Here is a 15,187-nt window from a genome sequence, read left to right as displayed (position 1 = left end):
ATATAACTTAATGATAAATTAATTCTGAATTTATATAATTTAATATTAAATTTATCTTACGAAACTTAATACAAGACGGTACAATTATTACTAATTTGTGGGTTTAATAATTAAAAATAGTCTTGATCATATTTAAATCATTGATTATAAGCTAAAGCATAATTATACATTAAAAATAGTTATTTATTATAATTATTTCAATTATATAAAATAAGTATTTATTTTTTTGGGGCTAATATATTCGTTTCTTAAAAAAAATAAAAATATAAATAAAGAAAAGAAAAAACAAGATAATTTAAAAATAAAATCCCTTTTTCTTAGGCGCTTGAAAATGGCTGGTCCCAAAAGTGGGGACAGACACAGGGTTCTAAAGTGAAGCATAGCATAATAGCATAACTGAGAAGGCAAGAGAGGAAGGAGTGAGTAGTAGATCCAATCGTGTGCGGCAATGCCTCACCGTAACAACCCTGCACCTCTCCCCCTCGTCGTGACCCTAAACTGCGTCGAGGACTGTTCCCTCGAATTCGAATCCCTAGCCGGCGTCGCCACCGTCCAGCATGATAACACATGTTCTAAGTTGAGCGATTATATATGACCCATGCCCATTATTTACGAATCGAGATCAATTCGTTATACCTGCATTGATGAAATGAGTGCAGGCGGTGGAGGAAGTTGTGAATCCCAAGTGTAAGGAAGCCAGAAATGATGACGATAAGAAGCCTCATGAGCTATTCACTGAAAGGCACAAGGAGCTGGTGAAAGCTGGAGAGAAATGGGCAAAAGAAACCGCTAGTTCTTTTACACTTGTGGGTACTCTCATCACTACTATCATGTTCGCTGCGGTCTTCACTGTCCCAGGTGGAAACACACAAGATACTGGAGTGCCCATTTTCTTAAAGGAGAAGATATTTACTGCATTTGTGGTCGCAGATGCAATATCTCTCTTCACTTCTGCCACTTCAGTCTTGATATGCATTTGGATCGTCGCATCGCGTTATGCTGAACAAGACTTCCTAAGAAGATTGCCGTATAAGTTACTGTTGAGCATTTTCTACCTTTTTCTGTCTGAGGTGTCCATGATATTTGCCTTTTGTGCTGCACTTGGTATACTACTCAAGAACTATTGGGCGTATAAGCGACTCTTTATAGGAGGCGTCATATCGGGGAGCATACCAGTTATTATACTCGTACCATCACAGCTGACACTCATGTATAAGATTTTCCGATCTACAATATCAAATCCTTTTCGTATTAGAAAAAAAATTTGAAACAATGTTTGTATCAAAGCTTCATGTGTGACAGTGTTGTACTGTTAGTGTGTAGGCGTTAAGCCTGAATAATGACATTGGCCGGTTAAATGGTCCAAATGTTCTTTATTATCGCCAGTTTCTCTCCGCATAATCATCCTTAGGATTTTCGTCCAGCTTCTCCTTCCATAGAGAGTCACTGATTTGATTGAACTTCGATTCACAACGTTCAATATTTTCAAATGCATATTTCAAGAGTAGATCATTGGATTTGTGTAGGTGATCATCATCTCTCAACCATCGATACATGAGTTATAAGTTTAACTTAATAATTAAAGGGACAAGTGAAAAGGAAAAGACTAATTAACAATTAACCTTAGTGGCTAAAAAAATGAAGCATTGATACTTTAATTTGTTTTACATATCCATATGCGATGGGTATCCAATATCCATACTCTTAAACATTTCACCAAAACCTATGAAGCACCGATAATACCGGTATTCTTTGAATAGTTCATCCATACATAGAAACATTGTCTCTTAATAAACAAAAAATTAAAGTTATTCTCTTTATGAATGATTTTAAGAAAGAAATATAATACTACTCTTATATGTAAATAACAGAAAGTAGTTTATGATGACATGATTTACAATTATAGATTTATCATTATGTTTTATAATTTTTTATACACTTCTAGATATATATCCTACGAGTGCAAAATAATTGTATCTTATATATTTATGAATTGTAATCTTATATTCCTTTTATGTACTTTTTTAGGGTGAGCATTGGTGCATTGATAAAATTGAAAATTGGTGACGGGTTACTCATGGATTCAAATTTAGAAAGTTTATTTGCTTATGCGCCACTGTACAATATTGTTTCCCTATACTTTTGCAAAGCCAGCAACCTTTGGCAGTGGGATGATTGTTTCATATTATTATATATATTTTCATTTTCTCTATGTCAAATAAGAAAATGACATATGGTGACGCATGAAGCCTGTTAATATAGGTAATAAAATTAGGTCTTTGAAAAATATCATCATCTCAAAGGTTTGAAGCCAAATTAACCTTATTAAATTAAACAAGGATTTTTAATAATAATAAAAAGACTCTTTTCAATGATTATATTCACGTACATTCTAAAAATGTGTTACGCACATGAAAAGTGGAAGGCAGAGAGAAAGAGAGCAGCAAAGTTTAAAGAGATAGAAATAGGTACAGAAAGATGTAAAAAAAATGCCTTTTAAAAATTGATATTTTATTTTTAGTCTTTTTAATATAAATAGAATAAGTCATTCCAAACCTAAAGTAGGCAACATCAAACGATACTTAATTTACACTAATATTTTTTAAAGGCAGTGATATTTTCACAGTTAACCTTTTGAAGAAGGAGATACATGCATTAGCTTGGCTTAGTTCATGATTAGTTCAATGTTTGACAGTAATGGACCCTATTGACGTGCAAAATACCATAAGATGCAACCAAGTGCAAACAAACACAGCCACACAGGCTTAATCAGATATATGATGATGTGCTAGTGTATCTCTAATTAATCTAATAAACTGCTATTACGACAATATATAATTATTTCTTGCGCGCAGAATTCACTTGCCTCAGTCACGTACTACTTGTCCCAATATATCTACTAAGACACTATTTCACTTGATATATCTTGCATATATTGTAGAATTGAAAATCTCAAGGAAGAGGCGAAGTTGTGACGGTACTAATACAATAACTGGAATACTCCCAAGTGACATGGCTGCTATTATGAGTCGCTGACTTCCCTTCAGCATCATAGCAAGTGAAGCGCAAAATGCTATCATCATTGCCACCACAGACAAGAAAAGTGTCACAAGGCCGCAAAGTAACTTCAACGGCAATGTCTTGAGGAAATCCTTCTCAGCATAACGCGACGTGAGGATCCCAATGAAGATCAGGACTGAAGTGGAAGAAGTAAAGAGAGATAATGTATCTGTTATGATAAACAAAGTGAATATCTGGTCGTGCAAGAAGACGGGTACTCCAGTATCTTGATTGTTTCCACCGGGAACGGTAAAAGCCGCCGCAAACATGATAGTAGTGATGAGAGTACCCACAAGAGTGAAAGAACTAGCTGTGTCTTTTGCCCATTTCTCACCAGCTTTCACCATCTCCTCGTGGCTTTCACTGAATATTTCACGGGGCTTCTTACCATCTGAATTCTTCTCTTCCTTACACTTGGGATGCACTATATTCTCAACAGCCTGCAGTGATTTCATAAATTGCTCATACATCTTGTATAAGGTTTTAAAAATCAGTCGGCGACCATGATTTTACCCACAAAATAAGGTTTTTTTTCAACCATCCACGCATGCAATTGGGATTGTGTCAATCGCATTTGTTTGCAATTTGTCACAAACAAACACGACAAAATTACAACACAAGCACGACCAATATTTAAAACCTTCTTCTACAATGATATGATATATTTCATATATGATGAGAAAAGATGAATATATAACCTTGAACCATTGAAGTTCCCTTTGCAATTGAAGAGCAGCACCGGATCTACGATCGAGATCGGATGAAGGCCCTAAATATGCTGCCAAGTGCAAGAGGTTGTTGCCAAACGCGTCTGCACGACATTTGATGATCTCCTTCCGTCCATTGACACGGTTTATGAGTCGGAAGACATCTTTTCTACGATTGAGAATTGCATGCGAAAATATGCCTCTCTTGTTCTTGTCGATGGCCCATAAGAGGTCAGGATTAGCCTTCCTCATTGCATCTATGTACTCGGTAATTCCAAGCGTTGCTGCCTGCAACATCGCATCATACGCTGAAGCCTCTTGGAGCTGTGATTCCTTGTAATCCGAAATTCTTTCGCACAAGCACTTCAGTATTTTAAGAACTAGATGGTGGGTCTTTTTCTGTTCATATAGTTCCTTGATTCCTGGGAGAATTAATTTGAGGGACTCAATGTTGAACTCCATAAATGTAATGAGGAAAACGAATGGAAATTAATCTAAGATATTTTAAGAGATTAAAATAAAACTTTTTGAAATTAAAGACCAAACTAAAAAAAAAATTAAAAAAAGAAGATAAATAACAGAAATATATTTTAGCCTTAATAATTTAATATATATATATATATATATATAGGATGAAGAAAAAGACTAAATTATTAATTTGATTTCTCTATTTACTTAATTAGTTTAATTTATTTCCTGTATTAGTAAAAAGTTCAATTTAGCTTCTTTATTTTTAAATTGATACAATGTTTTTCTGTCAGTAGTTCTATGTTGTTTAAATTTCTAACAGAAGTGTTATATGTGACAATTATTGTCATTTTTTCATTGTATCACATAACACATACATTAAGCTAATGTGATAGTTGTTTCTCACAATTGTACAGAAAGGATAACATCGATCAATTTTAAAAATTAAGAGGCTACATTGATTTTTTTTTGTTACAAAATCATTGAATAATAGTGGAACTAAATTGATATAATTAAATAAATAAAAGAACTAAATTAATAATGTAGCTGAAGAAAAACAAGACAACAAAAAATAAATTCAAATTCTGTTGACGTACCAGAAGAGAACTTTAAAAGTATATAATTTTGAAACAACAGATAAACGAATATAAGCAGTCCACCTGAAAAAGAAGAAAGAAAGAAAGAAAACACATAAAAAAAAGGGGGAAATTGCTGATCAAGGCATTTATTCGATGTTAGCACATAGGAATCCTCGAACTCAAATAAACAGGACACACGTACCTAAGAGCTTTACGGGTGGCAAATCCAAAATCAGACCATAGAGCCTTCCTGAAGAAACAAAAATAAACTTTGAGTAATGATAAACAGGAAAGGGACCAGAAGAAATTGTTAAGGGGAGGAAAATTATCACATATGATAATTAAGTAAAATTAGCAATAACTAAGTTTCTATTGTTAATAATTGTTCAAATTTTTTAATGAAAAATAAAACATCATATATCTAATAAAAGTAAATATAATTACTTTTGATGGGAAAAAAATATATTCAAACAAAAAGATTTATTTTCAACCATCAAAATCATGATATCCTTTGATTCTTGATTTATAGAATAAAATTCTTTCATAATTTATTTTATAATGAATTTTTGGAATATTTTATTCAATATATATAAATAGTCAAAGTAAATTGAGAGAGTCAACAAAAACCAAAGTAAATTGATTGTCATAAAGATAATAATACTCTGCATAATTCAGAAAATGTTGAAATATATTAAAATTCAGAATGCTTTCATAATTAATGTTGTAATTGAATCCTTAAGTGAGCATCCTCTTTGTTATTGAAACATTTTAGATTATATTTTGCAATACATTGCATATGTTATCAACTTTGCAGGATCTCAAAATATCCTTTAAACACAAAAATAATATTACTATTAAAAAATAATCTAATACATTAAGATAAAATAACAATTACAATTTATATGCAGACTATCCTAATAAATTTCTTGATGAAGTGACAAATTAATAAATTTTTAAAATTACTGTTATATCCTCAATTAATGTAATTACTTGATAGTAAGAACTAAAAGAAAACAATTTACAGAAACGCAAATAAAAAAAACATCTTTAAAAGACTAAAAACAAAAATAAGATATTTCACAGAAACTAAATTATTATTTAAGCTTTTATATAAAATGTACGAACCAATGATTGATTTTTCTACTTGCTTAGATTACATCTTCTACTTTTGAGCACAATTCTCTTTTTTATTCATGTGTAATGATACTGAAATAAATAAAATAATATATTGGTTATGTGTATATATTAAGGTGTAGGCAATTTGATAAAGAGTGCAATCCACACGGACCTGCGAAGGAGGCATTCGAATTATGTTGGCCTTTCTCTAGTTCCTCTAGATCAACATATGAGGCTTCTGCTTGAGCATGGCATTCTACTTGAGCAATATCTGGCACAATTCGGCACAATTTTTGCTGCTCTTGTTTTTCTAATATTAAAACTGATCGAAAGCGAGAAGTGGATTAACATTAATACTTGAGCTAGCTCTCCAATATTACTCTGAATACGGATTAAAATTGATCAAACAGATTCAATACAAACACTTAAAACGAACGTCACCAAGTGAATCATGCGTGCGAAAGTGATGTGAAAAAGAATATTGTAGCAACTAGTAAGTCTTCGATTTCTAGTTAAAGTGTCTCAAAAATTGGCAACACTACAAGTTCTGAAGCAATATTAGTCTGCATGCAACTCTTGTCTAATAGAAAGTGTGATTCTGAATAGAAAAAAGATAGTTCCTATACCAATGGAATCTAAGAGTTTTGGTATATTTATTAAACAGAAACTCATACAATTGGTGAAAAAAATACCAAAACCTTTAAATTTCTCTTAGTACCATAGAATCTTTCAAAAGAAAAAATCTTCAATTAAGATTAAGCAAAAAGGAATACTATTATTAATTAATAAAGATAAATAAAATGTGAGAACTTACTATTATAAATGAATTGTTGGAGACGTCCAAATCCGCAGCCACTAGGGAATGCAGAAGGCATGCGTGCCAATGCGTATAAGGGCCGTAGGTCATCGGATTCATGGATTAGAGGCAGTTGTGGAATACGATGGATTAAATTCAAAGCCACATCTAGCAGATCAAACCAACAACAAGGAGCTCAAGTTCTATATTGAATATAAGTAAGTGAGGAGTATATAATAACATTAATTCTATTTAATCTTAAAGTAGTACTTGTGAAATACTTAGCTGTTATTAAGAAAAGTTTTATTGCTTACCAAATATTTCAGCGGTGATGCATCGTGTAAGAAGCAAAAGGCCGTTGTGGGAATTTTTGTTTCGGAACTGGTCTAAAGAAGTTTGAGAATAAAGATAGCGAGTCATATCTTTGTGTCCCTTGGCAGCAGAAAGAAGAACGGGAATTTCAGCGTCTTTGGTCTTCATGGTTAGCAGATCCTTCCCTCCCTTCTTGGGATCCACCATGCACTTTGCAATCTTATGATTTCCAGTTAATTCAGCAGCGAGAGCAAGAGCAGTGTAATCACAGTTGTCTTGCATTTTTACTAATTTCTCTTTCCCTTTCTTCACTAACTCCCTCACAATGTTTTCGTACCCAGCAATTACTGCAATATGAAGAACAGTTCTACCCGTGGAGGACGTGGAAAATATGGCCGTGTCGTCCGTATAGATGATTGATTTTGCATTTTTCCAATCACCACTCTCCACATATCTGTGCAGCTGTTTATATTCATGGAGAGTATCGTCCACGAAACCTGCCACGCGAACAATTCAACAATTTATTTTTTATCAAAGCTCAAAAATCAAAATATATAGGTTATACTTTTCATAAAAATAGGAAAAGGTAATTACGTAAATCCTAGTGATTGGTAAATAGGTATAGGTAAGCTATTAGCTCCAAGTATATCTAGTAGATTATTATTATTATTATTATTATTATTTACAACATTTTTTCTTGATATTTTAATACAACTACATTTTTTACATTACGTTTAAAATAACTTTTCAGCTATTTTTATTCTTTTCTAACAATTTGTTTACTGTACAAATTATTTTAGCAATTGAGCATTATTCTTATTTTTATTTCTGTACAAAAGATATCTTTAGAAAAAACTGATAGGAATTCAAAATTTGTAAAAACAAATGTTAATCAACATTCCTAGAAGACCCGCCAGAGAAGTAAGAGTAGATTTTTTTTTATTGTGATGCAAAAAATTAATATTACTAATAAAATACACTAAAATGATAACTACAACAAAAACACACTCATATGATTTTTAAAACACACTCTGGTATGATTTCTAATAAAAAAAATTAATTTCTTAACTAGTATATATCTTTAGGATATTGGTCAGACTAATTTATAAAATACATTAAAATTATAACTACAACAAAAACCAGTCTTACAAAATAGAATTTATATAAAAAATTATAAATATATCTTTTGTGTTATCTCATATTTTTCAAGTCCTTTAATAGCTAACTTTATCTAATAATACTAATATCAGTTTTCATTTTCAAATTATAATACTTCCTTTCCATATTTTTAATGTTTTAGCTTTCTATTTTTAATGCTTTAGCTTTCTATTCTTATTTTCAAATTATACTACTTCCTTTTCATTTGTAAGTCTAATTAATATATATTTTTCAAATATATCCTTATTTAACCCTCACTACAAGTGGTGCAAGTTTAAAAAATAATGTATTAAATAAAATTATTTTAGTTTAAGTATAACAATTTTTAGTTTCATTAAATATTTCTGTAATAATTTTAAACATAAAAAAGATGTGAGAAAAAGGTAATATTAGTTTTTCCAAAAACATTTCAAAAGCACTGGAAGTTGTTTATAAGGTTATTAAAAGTTAAAATCAATTCTTACATAGTTTCACTGTTGGAATAATTGCAGTCAAATCTCAACCATGGTGCTTTGTGAGTAACATTATTATAACTTTTGATTTAATTACTCATTTAATTTTTATATTTACATAATCTTTACTTTTTCTAACTAAGACAAAAAGATAATCTAGGTATAAGAACTAAATCAAGTTTTTAGTGTATTGAAATTTAAGTGAAATTATTTAGGTAATATTTGAGTTTATTCTTTATTAAAAACAGTCATTGATTAAGTTTTACTTATTTTCCACTCAAATTCTAAATTAGTTAACAACCAAAGGGTTAAGATCCAAAAAAAAAAACCCTCTTTTTTTTAACATCTCCTCTAGCAATACTGAACTGAAGTTTCTAGATCACTGGAAGAAAAAAAAACAGAAGCACAAAAGTAGTATAAATACCTTGCTCAATATCTGGATCGCCTTTTAATTGTGAACTGTATAACGCGCCCAATCTGTTCCAAGCTTCTTTTGCTGTTTCAACATGTCTAATCTGATTAAGAATCTCTGAACCACATGCTAGCTGAATGATATGCAAAGCCTTGGCATTTTCCCTCTTCCAATTCTCACAATCAGTTTTAGGTTTCGCACTAATTTCTGAAACAGACGTGACAACGCCCCACAGACCTTCACCCATTAGATAGTTCTTCACAAGAGCACTCCAGTTGTCGTAATTGTCTCTTGTAAGCGATTCCAGAACTATTCCACGGGCTGCAAGGTTTGTAGCTGCCATTTCTACTGCTTCCACAATCTGAACCTATATAAAATACATACAAAATCAATTAGCCTAACAGATTCGTTTGGATCATGAAATGAAAAACAAGTATGGAATTTGATAAAGCAACGTACGGGGAGGAAGTAACCATTTACCTTGCAGGGCACTGTATATAGCGCCTAAAATAAAAGGAAAAAAAGAAAAATACTTTATTCGGAAATTTTGGCACTTAGAATGGGAGGTCTAACTTGACAAATGCTTACACATTAAGATCTATGTTGAGAAGGATGATTCACTCCACGGCCTCTTATAATCAAAGACTAGTCCACCCAAAAAAGAAAAAGAATAAATATATTTAGACGCCGGAAAATCAAAATCTTATTTTACATCCCGTGAGAGAGAAAAAGGAATATATATATATATATATATATATATATATATATATATATATATATATATATATAGACACCAGTATAGTTAGAGGCATAAAGAGAAAGAAAAGGTATTAATTAAATAGGTATCGTTTTACTCAATAAATAATATGATATAATAGGAAAAAAATATTGATGAGGTGTTGAAAATTATAGATACAATTATACAAATGCCATTACCCAAAAGAAATATGTGGAAGCTATTATGTGTTTATAAAAATAATATTATTAATTTATTTTTAAAAATATTCACTACTTTTGAGCTTTACACATTTGTTTGGATAAAAATAGATACAAATAAAATGAACAAAAGAAAAATAAAATATATCTGGAAGTAACAATTTTCTGTTTGCAAAGATAAACAAGAATAAAAGAAAGTTTGTGTGTGTGAAATAAGAAGAAAATTTTTATTTGTATTTACTCCTTTTATTTACTTTTTAAAATTAATTTTTTTATAACATAAAATATTAAATAATTTTTGTTAAGAAATAAATAATAGTGTAAAGTTTTTAAAATTTTAGTTAAATTTTTTTTAGTTAGTATAAAAGTTTTTATAAAATTATTTTCAAAATATTCTTTACTTAATTCAAATTTTATTTCCAATTATCTGCTTAAATTTTTTTCATATCAACCATATGACCTTTGAAATGGAGAAAATATTCTCATTTAAAATAAGTTAATTTCCATAAAATCGAATTCTCTTAAAAGTTAATTTAGATAATGATATATTTTATAATAAGATTAAAAAATTTAAATAAAATTAATTGATATTCTTAATAAACGTGAATTACTGTAGTTTTATTTTCTTATATATTTAAGATAAAGACTAAATTGGGTATAGAATTAACGCAGACTTTTCTTCTGCTTGCAGTGGGAATAATCTCTCCCATTTCTTACAAGTATTAAAGTTGACGATTTCGCCGTACGTTGACAAACGCTCAAGGTTAGGGAAAGGTTTTATACTTAAGGTATTTTAATGTTAGTAAGTATTTTATGCATTACATAAATATTTAAACATATATTTATGATAAAATCTAAATTTAACAAAATTTAAAAAATTATTTACTATTAATAAAAAATTAAATTCAAATATAAAAAATAATTACGTAAATTCAAATATAAATTTAGCTAGATATATAGTAGGCTATTTTGATATCAAATTGTAATTTGATTAACCAAGCTATTAGCAGAAGTGATTAATATCTTAAAATTAAAATTATCGAATTTTAAAGAAATTAATTCTTTAATCATAACTTTTGTCCTATTTACAAATTTATTGTTCAATTTATTTCTTTTTTTTTATTAGTATAGCTCCAATAATTAAATAATTCATCATAGGAAATTTTATCTTTGTGAAGAGATAAAATTGGGTTTCGTCATTTTTTGAAAAGTTAATAAATTTGATAGATATATAAAAGATATTCTTTCTTTTCCATCACTTTGACATATATGAAAAAAAATTCTGAAATTTCATTTTTTATAATATTTTTAAATCGATTATTTTTTATATATCAAAATGGATTATTCTATCTTTTATAATTGAAACGAATATTTACGAGAGATTTTTTTTTTTTTTGAAGAGTTAACGTAATTACACATATTTTTGGTTTATTAAATAACTTTTAAGTATTTTCAAATTGATTCTTCGTTAACAGTATTCTACCAATTTTTAAATAGCAAGAGCAAGATCTTGTTTCGGATAGCTTGTAGTTCAAATTGTATTAAAGCTGATCATTTATAGTCTTAAGATCTGTTTAATGTTATATGATCCTTCATTCCTAATTTGCCTTTTATTTTCCCACTCATTCAAAACAACCTGGATTGTTATGTAGTGTGTGAATTGTGTCATACCTTATCTTCAGCTCCAAAGTTAGTGTTCCCATTAAGTAAGCAATATAGTTAACGGTGTTGTCCATTATATCATTTCATGTACAAATGATTTATCAGGAAAATAAAGAAGAGAAAATCTCTGATGCTTTGACAAGCTTTCTATCTAGTTAAAACGTAGCCGTTTTAGATAGTTCTGCAATACATGTTTACCAAAATCTGTCTGTGTTTGGACAGATAAAAAGCTTGAACCGATTTACTTCAGCCGCAAGACTAAGTCATATTTTTTGTGATCAGATACTTGATCAAATTTGGGTAATTGGGATACGCGAAATAATTATAATCATATTCTACAAAATAGCCACAAAATCTTAAATTACATAATTTAGTTTTCAATGGGATTTTGAGTAAGGTCAAGTCAAATTGATTTTTAATGTGTTTGGATGGAGAATTTTTAGAGAAATTTAATCTTCAAGTGCATTTAAAATATAATACATAAATTAACATGTTTGGATACCAAATATAAGGAATTTTTAAAACAATAATATTTTTTTAGAATTTTTTAAAATATGAAGAAATTTAACATAACACCTACAATGATTAACATAATGAATTTGTATACTATGAAAATTAAAATTAAATTACTTTATGTAAAGACTTAAATTTACTTTTGACCACTATAGTTTCACAATAATGTAATTTTAAAATTTTATTGCTTTATTGCAAATTTGGTCTTTTAGGTTTTTAAAATTTAACAATTTTGGTTCATAATCAGTTTGTCATCAATTTTTTTAACAAAAATCACTAACTTAAATTTAAGTGATAACAATATTGATATGATAGATAATGTGATAGTCTAAAATATATGTTGACATGACATTGATAATCCAAACTTAGATCCCTACTAATACATTACAACACTAGTAATGCCTAAACTTATGTTTGGTAGAAGAGAAAACATGAGGGGAAAAAATAAAGAGAAAAGAAAACATATATAACAAAACATTTTTTTATTTGGTTGGAGAGAAAAAGGAAGAAGAGGAACAAGAAAGTTGACCCATAGAAAATAAAGTTTAAATTTTTCATTCTATTTTTTATTTTGCAATTCAAATTTTAAACTTTTCTTTCCTTTCTTGTTTTTCTTCCTTCCAACCATACAAACCATAAGGATGTGTAGATGGACCAATTAGGCCATCTAAGGTTCAACCATGAAACTTGTGTTTTTTAGCTAGATAAGTTTGATTTGTGAATTAAATGAACTAAATTTTTTAGTTCACATTTGACTCATGAAGTTTGTAGTTAAACAGGTCGGCCCATGATTTAATAAAAAAGTTTTAAAAATTTATTTTTTAAAAAGTATACAATTGTCAAATAGTGGGAATTTTTTTCTTTTCCCTCCATGTTTTAAAGTTAAGGTAGAGATAAAAATACATAAAAATTATAAATATCATTATAAACATTCAATTAAATATTAAACATTCAACTTTCAATAAAATATCAAACGCACACAAGACTGATACCTATTAAAAAATATATAAATATAATCATTCAATTAATATTAAACATTCAACAGTAAATAAAATATCAAACGTTCCCAAAACTAATACTTATCAAATAACAAAACATCAAAGTTTTAATACATCAAATGTCAAGTCTAAAGTGACTAAAGTCAAAAGTATTTTTTTTTACACAAGTTAGTCTATTCAAACATTTGCCAGTAGTAAGTTATGTGCATTGTACATGACATTTAATAAGTGTTTTTTTCTTCAAAAATGTCTTTGCCTTCCTCCTTCAAATATAAGACAATTTTGATTAAAAAAAAAGTTGTAGAAAACTCAATCAAGATGTCATATTAGTAAACCTATAAGCTAAATGAATACCATCAACCAAATGAATATCATGGTGAGCAACAAAAAAATATTGAACCAACCTTATTTTAGCAAACCCATAAGCCAAATGAATAGTTATGGGTGTCAGAAACTAAATGAAATGATCCCAACCAAGCCATCAATGATTCAACACATAAAATCATCTAAATCAACTTCATACCAACAATAATAACATTAAATTTAGATATATTTTAAAAATAAAGAAAAGTGTGTATAGTTTTCTTAAACCTTAGGAGATCAATATTTGTGTAAGTTAAGAAAAAAGAGAAAAAAATGTGAGTAATTTTTGTAAGAATATAATTTCTTCTACAATTTTTTTATGACAGAAACTACGTACTAACATATATATTTTTTGTGATAAGGTACTAATACGTTTAATAGTGTTAGTTATTAGGATTTGGAATAAAAATAAAATAGATATGTTTATAGAATGAAAATAATTTGAGGGAGTAGAGACTACAAATATATTTTTTGAAATTCAAGTAATTAAACTGTTTTTTTTTCAAAGCAAATTTATCTCAATTCTTAAAACTAAAAACATAATTCACTTATGTAATACACGAATATTTCTATAAAAATTGAATTATACGCCACGGCATGTTTAGTACATAAAGTATTCTCTAATGCTCGATTGCCATAAAAATAGTAACGTGTAGGATTGCATAGTCTCCTTTGGGCTGATGCTATCCATCCTGATTAGACATGGCAATGGGGCGGGTCGGATACGGGTATTGTCTCCCCAATCCTTTATCCTGACTCCTCAACATATTCTCATACCCGTATCCGATACCCGACGGGTTTGAGTTTATTGTCCCATCCCCGTACCCGTTGGGTATCCGTCGGGTATCGGGTATCCCCAATCCCGTTTCACACACCATTTAGAAAAATATTTTTTTTGTAAAAAAATATTAAAAATTTGATTTTAGAAAAAAAATAAATTGATTGTTAAACATTTATTTTTAACTACTTATATATCAATAAATTTATTATAACGCGTGTGTCTACATAAATAGTTAAGAAAATAATATTAAATTATGTAAAAATTTTAAAATAAAATTAACTAGTAATAAAAATTATATGCCTTTTGATTAAATTATGCAAAAATTCTAAAAATTTTAAGTGGCGGGGCGGGTTCGGGTTCTGGGTCGAGACGGGTCTAGTAATCCCATACCCGTACCCGTACCCGACTTTTGGTTATTGGGGAAAACTCAAATCCGAACCCATACTCGGTCAACTCGGATATTACCCGTCAAAGTCGGGACGGATTCGGGCGGGTACCCACAGATACGGGTTTTCTTGCCGTATCTAATCCTGATACACTTTTATTTATTGTCTATTTTTCCCCTGTAAGTGTAACTAAGAAAAAGTACATCAATTAGGTATGACAATAATAAGGGTGAATAAATTTTGAATTTATACGCTACAGCATGTATAGTACCACGTACATCAGTTAGGTGTAATGTTATCAGACTAGACTCGGAATGATTATTAACTTGGTTATGAATATTTTATTATTAGATTAATGATTGATCCAATAAATCATTAATTGATCTATATTATTCAGTTTATATTAAAAAAATCTAAATAGTTTTATAATAGGTAAACTTATACACTTAAAATTTAAAGTTTAATAAAATTTAATATATTTAAAAATAT

General features: G+C 29.2%; 2 protein-coding genes across 4 annotated transcripts; one reads left to right on the top strand and one right to left on the bottom strand.

The window, feature by feature from the left end:
- The first annotated feature begins 448 nt into the window (after window positions 1–448).
- Window positions 449–1,268, top strand: LOC114406249 (ankyrin repeat-containing protein NPR4-like). The gene is made up of 2 exons (XM_028368903.1): window positions 449–569; window positions 655–1,268. Exons 1-2 carry the CDS (start codon window positions 449–451, stop codon window positions 1,266–1,268), a joined length of 735 nt encoding a protein of 244 aa, XP_028224704.1.
- Window positions 1,269–2,562: 1,294 nt separating this feature from the next.
- LOC114408312 lies at window positions 2,563–9,762 on the bottom strand. Of its 3 annotated transcripts, none has more exons than XM_028371351.1 (9): window positions 9,648–9,762; window positions 9,072–9,426; window positions 7,040–7,534; window positions 6,744–6,893; window positions 6,102–6,251; window positions 5,016–5,063; window positions 4,832–4,894; window positions 3,759–4,189; window positions 2,563–3,500 (listed from the first exon to the last, which is right to left on the bottom strand). In XM_028371351.1, the coding sequence occupies exons 2-9, from the start codon at window positions 9,400–9,402 to the stop codon at window positions 2,913–2,915; spliced, it is 2,256 nt and encodes a 751-aa protein (XP_028227152.1). In that variant the 5' UTR covers window positions 9,403–9,426; window positions 9,648–9,762; the 3' UTR covers window positions 2,563–2,912. The 3 variants fall into 3 exon arrangements, with proteins under 3 accessions (XP_028227152.1, XP_028227147.1, XP_028227143.1); XM_028371346.1 differs by having other exon boundaries at window positions 9,519–9,741; XM_028371342.1 differs by having other exon boundaries at window positions 9,540–9,740.
- Between the last annotated feature and the right edge of the window lie 5,425 nt (window positions 9,763–15,187).

This window comes from Glycine soja, chromosome 1 (assembly GCF_004193775.1).
Source record: "Glycine soja cultivar W05 chromosome 1, ASM419377v2, whole genome shotgun sequence".
NCBI classification, from domain to species: Eukaryota; Viridiplantae; Streptophyta; class Magnoliopsida; order Fabales; family Fabaceae; genus Glycine; species Glycine soja.
Note: the sequence above shows the minus strand (reverse complement) of the source record. Positions and strands in the feature narration are given on the sequence as shown.